This window comes from Mandrillus leucophaeus, unplaced genomic scaffold (genome assembly GCF_000951045.1).
Source record: "Mandrillus leucophaeus isolate KB7577 unplaced genomic scaffold, Mleu.le_1.0 Scaffold5, whole genome shotgun sequence".
NCBI lineage: Eukaryota > Metazoa > Chordata > Mammalia > Primates > Cercopithecidae > Mandrillus > Mandrillus leucophaeus.
The window spans coordinates 5,950,751-5,958,065 of record NW_012105364.1 but is presented as its reverse complement, the minus strand read 5'-3'; the positions used below and the strand labels follow the sequence as shown (position 1 = coordinate 5,958,065).

General features: G+C 48.2%; 1 protein-coding gene across 1 annotated transcript in view; it reads left to right on the top strand.

The window, feature by feature from the left end:
• The first annotated feature begins 339 nt into the window (after positions 1 to 339).
• Positions 340 to 7,315, top strand: part of TSPAN33 (tetraspanin 33) — a 7,900-nt gene continuing 924 nt past the window's right edge. The window contains exons 1-7 of the mRNA XM_011995884.1: positions 340 to 392; positions 1,055 to 1,182; positions 1,494 to 1,568; positions 3,492 to 3,587; positions 5,763 to 5,891; positions 6,421 to 6,582; positions 6,794 to 7,183. Of these exons, the coding sequence (XP_011851274.1) occupies positions 344 to 392; positions 1,055 to 1,182; positions 1,494 to 1,568; positions 3,492 to 3,587; positions 5,763 to 5,891; positions 6,421 to 6,582; positions 6,794 to 6,895 (741 nt within the window). The 5' untranslated portion in view covers positions 340 to 343 and the 3' untranslated portion in view covers positions 6,896 to 7,183. The remainder of the gene's footprint in view (positions 393 to 1,054; positions 1,183 to 1,493; positions 1,569 to 3,491; positions 3,588 to 5,762; positions 5,892 to 6,420; positions 6,583 to 6,793; positions 7,184 to 7,315) is intronic.

Genomic DNA, 7,315 nt, shown 5'->3' with positions numbered 1-7,315 from the left:
TGGTGGCAGGCGCCTGTAGTCCCAGCTACTTGGGAGGCTGAGGCAGGAGAATGGCATGAACCCGGGAGGCAGAGCTTGCAGTGAGCTGAGATCATGCCACTGCACTCCAGGCTGGGCAGCACAGTGAGACTCCATCTCAAAAAAAAAAAAAAAAAAGTCTCATGGAGGTAAAGCCCTGGCAGATTCTATCAGCAGAATCACTGGGGATGTGAAAGATGCTCACCTTTGAGTCCTAGGGAAGTTGTCCTTCTCCTGCTCTCCTAGGTTACTCACGGCATTCAGGGCTCTCTGGTTTTCAGAATCTCAGGGTCTGGTTCTTTCCCTGTCTCCACAGGTGATTTCCATGGTGATGGTGGCTGTGGGTGTCTACGCTCGACTGATGAAGCATGCAGGTGAGCTGTAGCTCTCCCTCCCTGCCCCCACCTTGTGCCATGCCCCTTCCCCCTCTGCCTCCTTCAGCCTGGCCCTCATACATAAGCTATGGTGCTGAAGGAGGCAGCCTCCCTGGAGCCAAATCTTCACGGTCTACATAGGTATCAGACCCCCTCCATACCAGTGCCCCTGGATTTCCCTGAGCCCCCCTGAGTCTTCCAGGATATGCCTATATTGGAGGCTTAGGAAGTGCCTGAGAAAGAAGCTAGGCCCCTGGGAGCAGACAGTCATTAAGGGCTTTAGCCCCTCCCCAGCTCTGTTCTGGAGAAACCCAACCACCATTCCTATTTCACCACACAAGTCTCCAGGAAACAGAATCTGCAAAGCTGGTGAGCCTAATGCCATTCTAATTCTTTTCTGGAGGGAAAGCAGCCCCTCCTGTCTTAAGCCCAGGAATAAAGGCTTTTATTTCATTAGTTTCTCAAATTAAATGCTACAACCCTTCTGGCCCCTTTTTGGTTCTCCCCCTGGGACAGGGGTACTTCCTCCGCTTAACCTTCATCCAACCATACTGGGGATTCCCCCACCAGGGGAAGGAGAACAGTTTGGGGCACCCTCCCACCCCATCCATGGGTTCCTCAGTGGGCACTGGGCTCAGGCTGAGGTCCGGCTCCTTCTCCAGAAGCAGCCCTAGCCTGCCTGGCGGTGGACCCTGCCATCCTGCTGGTCGTGGTGGGTGTCCTCATGTTCCTGCTCACCTTCTGTGGCTGCATTGGGTCCCTCCGTGAGAACATCTGCCTCCTGCAGACGGTGAGTGGTCAAGGCCCCACAGGAAAGACCCTGGCCCTCTCCCCATCATGCCTCTTAGCCTCCTAGGGCCCTTTGGTTTCCTTGTCCCACCCTACCCCCAGGCCTGTGCTGTCCACTCCTCAGTGCAGAGCTCAGCCCAGGTGACCCAGCACAGGGTGGCCACCCCCAGGACAGTGTCCCAGAGGCAGCTGCCTTTCTCATGTGTGGGGCATCTGGGAGAATTGCCTGGCAGCTCCCAGCATCCCCATGGCCCTGGGAAGGGCCGCTGCCCTGACTGGTCCCAGACGCCTCCTCTTCCTGCTGCTCCACAGTTCTCCCTCTGCCTCACCGCCGTGTTCCTGCTGCAGCTGGCCGCTGGGATCCTGGGCTTCGTCTTCTCAGACAAGGTAATGCTGGGAGCCAGGAGGCCTCCTCAGGTGTGACCCAGAGGGAGGAAGGAAAGTTCCTGCCCATGTTTAGCCTGGTTAATTAACCACAGCGCTCCTTCCCTTGAGAAACATCAGCTGTTGAAAAGTTCATTAAGGGTGAATGAACAGCCTGTAAGATCATCATATCTGAAGAGAATTTTAAGATCATAAGGTGCTTTCCTCTGACAGTCTGAGAAGCTAACGGGGAAGTAAATTATACAAACACAAAGTTAAAATAATTTAGAAACTTTAATGGCAAATGACAGAATCAAACTCAATAATCAAGTGGGCCACTCTTACTTCTTTTAAAAATTGTTTATTGAGATAAACAGAAGGAAGGAAGGAAGGGGGAAGAGAACAAGATTTTGTTTTGAGGTTTTTTCTTTTTTCTTTCTTCTTTTTTTTTGTAGGGGGGTGGCGGTTGTTGTTTTTGTCTTTTAAGAGATGGGAGTCTCACTAGGTTGCCCAGGCTGGCCTTGAACTCCTGGACTTAAGTGATCCTCCTGCCTCCATCTCCTAAGTATCTGGGATTACAGTCATGTGCCACCATGCTTGGCTTAAGAAAAGGTTTTGTTTGTTTGTTTGTTTGTTTGTTTTTAAGACGGAATCTCTCTGTCGCCCAGGCTGGAGTGCAGTGGCGCGATCTCGGCTCACTGCAAGCTCCGCCTCCCGGGTTCATGCCATTCTCCTGTCTCAGCCTCCCGAGTAGCTGGGACTACAGGCACCCACCACCACACACGGCTAATTTTTTGTATTTTTAGTAGAGACGGGGTTTCACCGTGTTAGCCAGGATGGTCTCGATCTCCTGACCTCGTGATCCACCTGCCTCGGCCTCCCAAAGTGCTGGGATTACAGGTGTGAGCCACCGCGCCCAGCCAAGAAAATGTTTTGAACAATGCTTGCCATATCTGGAAATGGTCTGCCATTCAGTGACATTCCTTTTTAAGAACCAGAATGCCTTTCCCAAAAGGCAAATGATTGCCAAGGGCAGAGTACAAAACTATGGAAAGAAAATTTGAGAAAAGTAGTGGGGCAGGAAGGAAGAGACTATGGTAGAAAATTATGAAATTGGGCCAGGCATGCTGGCTCATACCTGTAAACCCAGCATTTTGGGAGGCCGAGGTGGGCAGATCACTTGAGGCCAGGAGTTCGAGTCTAGCCTGGCCAACATGTCGAATCCCTGTCTCTACTAAAAAACACCAAATTAGCTGGGTGTCAGGAGGCTGAGGCACAAGAATCGCTTGAACCCAGGAGAAGGAGGGTGCAGTAAGCTGAGATCGTGCCACTACACTTCAGTCTGGGCGACAGTAGAACTGTGTTCTAGAGAAGAAAAAAAAGAAAAGAAAAGAGAAAAGAAGAGGGGGAGGGACAGGGAGAGAAGGGGAGGGGTAGGGACGGGAGGAGAGAAGAGAAAATTATGAAATCGAGAGCCGCTGAGTTAATTCCAAATTTTCTAGTCCTCCTGGCTTAGAAAGATCCTGAAATGATGTATTAAATAGCTGAGTCTAAAGAGATGCAATTATCTCGTGTCCACTAGAGGGCAGTGCCTCAGCTCAGTAAGCTACTTTCTGCTGAAAAATTAAAAATTAATTTGTTTTCATCAGTCAACAAGTATTTTGTGATAGTAGCATTCAGAGATAGATATGCATTGGAATATCTTGAAATGTGTCTCTGAAAAGCTTCAACAGCAGGTCCAGCATTTCTCCTGCCCACTGGTACCTGAGGGCCTTGGGATGGATGGGCTTTGGAACTGAACTGGCTATTTTCCACCATTAGGACTCAGTTCTGATTTCAAGGCAGACTCAATGAAGAAGGATGACCCCTGTCTACTGTTATTTTTGCAGGAAGGAGCAAGTTAGGGATTAGTCCTGTGTTCTGATTCCTTGCCCATGTCTCCGGCAGGCTCGAGGGAAAGTGAGTGAGATCATCAACAATGCCATTGTGCACTACCGAGATGACTTGGATCTGCAGAACCTCATTGATTTTGGCCAGAAAAAGGTATGGGTCAGCCAGTGGTCTGGGGGACTGTGGGTAAAAGTGAACGTCATCCCAAGAGATGCCTCACCCTCTGTGCCTGTGGAGCTCTTCATTACCTGCCGGGTAATGGCTTCTGGGAAGGGGTTTGGCAAGAAACCATATGTAGCAGAGTGCTTTAAATGTACTTTTAAAGACACAGAACAGTATATTTTGTAATCTACTGTGTTATAAGTGGTTACCCACAGGGGGATGAGGAACTGCGCAGATTCTTGAATATTACCTCTTTGAAAGTGACATTTTCGGCTGGTCCGAAAGGAGTGAGTTATCTCATTTGATTGTTCACAGTCAGCTACAGATCGAACTCCTTGTTCTACTCTTCCCCCCTCTCCCCATTCTCACTTCTGCACTTGACTAAACTAAAAAAAAGAAAGTTACATTTTAAAAATTGTGATAAAATTTACATAATGTAAAATTTACCATTTTTAAGCATATAGATCTGTGGCATGAAGTACCTTCAATTGTTGTGCAGCCATCACCACCCTCATCTGAACAAACACTCATCTTCCCCAGCTGAAACTCTGTATTCATCAAACACTAACTCCCCATTTTCCTCTCTTGAAACTCTGTATCCATCAAACACTAACTCCCCATTTTCCTCTCTTGCAACTTTGTATCCATTAAACACTAACTTCCCATTTTCCTCTCCTGAAACTCTGTATCCATTGAACACTAACTTCCCATTTTCCTCTCCCCCAGCAACCACTATTCTACTTTCTGTCAGTAAATTTTACAACTCTAGGTACCTCAAATGAGTGGACTTACAGTGTTAATGCTTTTTTGAGTGGCTTATTTCACTTAACATGTCTTCAAGTTTCATCTCTATTGTAGCATGTGCCACAACTTCCTTCTTTTTGAAGGCTGAATAATATTCCACTGTATGTATATGCCACATTTTGTTTATCCATTTATTCACCAGTGGAGACAAGGGTTGCTTCCACTGTTTGGCTATTGTGAACAAGGCTGCTATGAATCAAAAGTTAACATTTAGGCCAGGCATGGTAGCTTACACCTGTAATCCCAGCACTTTGGGAGGCCAAGGCAGGCAGATCATTTGAGGTCAGGAGTTTGAGACTAGCCTGGCCAACATGATGAAACCCTGTCTCCACCAAAAATACAAAAATTAGCCGAGTTTGGTGGCGCACACCTGTAGTCCCAGCTACTCAGGAGGCTGAGGTACGAGAACAGCTTGAATTTGGGAGGTAGAGGTTGCAGTGAGCTGAGATCGTGCCGTTGAACTCCAGCCTGGGTGACAGAAAGAGACTCCGTCTCAAAAATAAATAAGTAAAAAATAAAAAGTTAACTTCTCCCCCCTCCCAAGACAGAGTCTTGCTCTGTCACCTAGGCTGGAGTGCAATGGCATGATCTTGGCTCACTACAACATCCGCCTCCTGGATTCAAGTGATTCTCCCTGTCTCCGCCTCCTGAGTAGCTGGGATTATAGGTGGCCCCCAAACCACACCCAGCTAATTCTTGTATTTTTAGTAGAGATGGGGTTTTGCCATATTGGCCAGGCTGGTCTTGAACTCCTGACCTCAGGTGATCTGCCCGCCTCCGCCTCCCAAAGTGCTGGGATTACAGGCGTGAGCCAAGCACCTGGCCAAAAAAGTTAACTTTTAAGTAAAAGTGCTTTGAGACAAGTCCTGAGTTCCCTTTTCTCTGGTGCAATAGACACTTGACTTTGAGATCCAGTTTGCTCTCATGGAGTAATGATGGACTCACAATATTGAAGATTCCTCTCCTGTGTTTTCTCTATCTTAAGGAGAAGTTTTTCAGCACTGATCCTTTAATTATATCAGTCAATACTTTTGATCACTTCCATTTGCCTGCAAAGCCAAAAACTTCTCTCAAGAAGATTATAGCTGACTATGTAAAACAAAATATATGTACAACTGTAATACCAACAAGCACAGTGGTAAGTTATAACCAGATATACAAAGTAATAGAAATTAAGAAGTGAGAATATCTTCAGGCGAAGGCAACTGGGAAGCTGGAGCTGAAAGTTTCAGGCTGTGTTAAAACACAACCCGAAGTTCCCAGTGGAAGTTTCCTATAGACTTTTGGTGGCTCTGAGGATTCCCCTGGTCACCTCAGTGTGAGGGGTGGGTGATTGTTAACCTCTGGTGGGTTTTGTTGCAGTTTAGCTGCTGTGGAGGGATTTCCTACAAGGACTGGTCCCAGAACATGTATTTCAACTGCTCAGAAGACAACCCCAGTCGAGAGCGCTGCTCTGTGCCTTACTCCTGTTGCTTGCCTACCCCTGACCAGGTAAGCCAGCATCCCACCTCACTTCCTCCTGGGCAGCGAGCTGAGTCACTTTCTGATGGGGGCAGCTTCTATTGGGAATCCCCATCCCCTAGCTTAACCAGTCATGTGGGACAGGTGTCGGGTGTTTTCATTCACCCCAGCCTGATGCTTCTGTTAACCTTGCACTCCTGTAGCCCACATGGAGTTCAGAAGGTACAGATTTAACTTTTAAGTGCAGGTTCAGTACCTGTGCAGATTTGTTACATAAGTAAACTTGTGTCTTGGCGGTTTGTTGTACAGATTATTCCACCACCCAGAGCAAAGAGACCTGGACCCTGACCTCTCACAGGAAGGGAAGTCTGCATTTGGCAACTTCCAACCCTACATCCTCCACACATATTCTCTGACAATTTAGGAGTTTAGGAAGGGTGTTCCGGAAGCCCATCAGCTAGGAGTTTAGGAAGGGTGTTCCGGAAGCCCATCAGCTAAGGCCCCAAACAAAAAGTTATTGGAATTAGAGTCCCAACTGGCTTTTCAACTCTTTCCCCAGGCAGTGATCAACACTATGTGTGGCCAAGGTATGCAGGCCTTTGACTACTTGGAAGCTAGCAAAGTCATCTACACCAATGGCTGTATTGACAAGTTGGTCAACTGGATACACAGCAACTTATTCTTACTTGGTGGTGTGGCTCTAGGCCTGGCCATCCCCCAGGTAACTTACCCTGTAAGACCTGTGGGTCCCACACACTCTGTAAAGACTCCTTTGTTTTGGGGAAGGCCCCCGGGGATCAGCGAGGGTGTCAGGCACTGACATGGCTGAGGGTGGGGAAAGGGATAGTGCTGGCCGCACTGGAAAGATCGAGCCAGGGAAAACAAGGCCATCACTCACTGCTGAGGGCCCAATTCCTTCTTGCCTCTCCCAGCTGGTGGGAATTCTGCTGTCCCAGATCCTAGTGAATCAGATCAAAGATCAGATCAAGCTACAGCTCTACAACCAGCAGCACCGGGCTGACCCATGGTACTGAGAATCCATCCTGCACCTCCTCACCATGGCAACTGGCAAGCCTCATCAACCAACAGCAGCGGGTGCTGAGAACAGCACCAAATGGAGATTTGGATTCCAGCCCCCCAAGTGACAGCCCAGTGGGAAGAAGCAAACTCCAGATGGGCAGAAGGCAGGGTACACAGGTGGCTCCGGTCTCAGGAGGATGCGCCCCCTCTCCCCCATCCCAGCCCTCAGCATTGTGTGAGAGTGATTCCCTTAAGTGTTTGGGTTTATGTTTTTAGTTTTGTTTGGGAAACAGCAGTTGCACCTGTCTCTTATACACATCTAGATGTGTATAAGAGACAGGGAGAGGACAGTTAAAAAGCGCGCTTTCTTGCTAACTTGCCTTTCTTGCTTAGTGCCAGAGACGTGCACTTTATAAACTTCTTTAAGTGACACG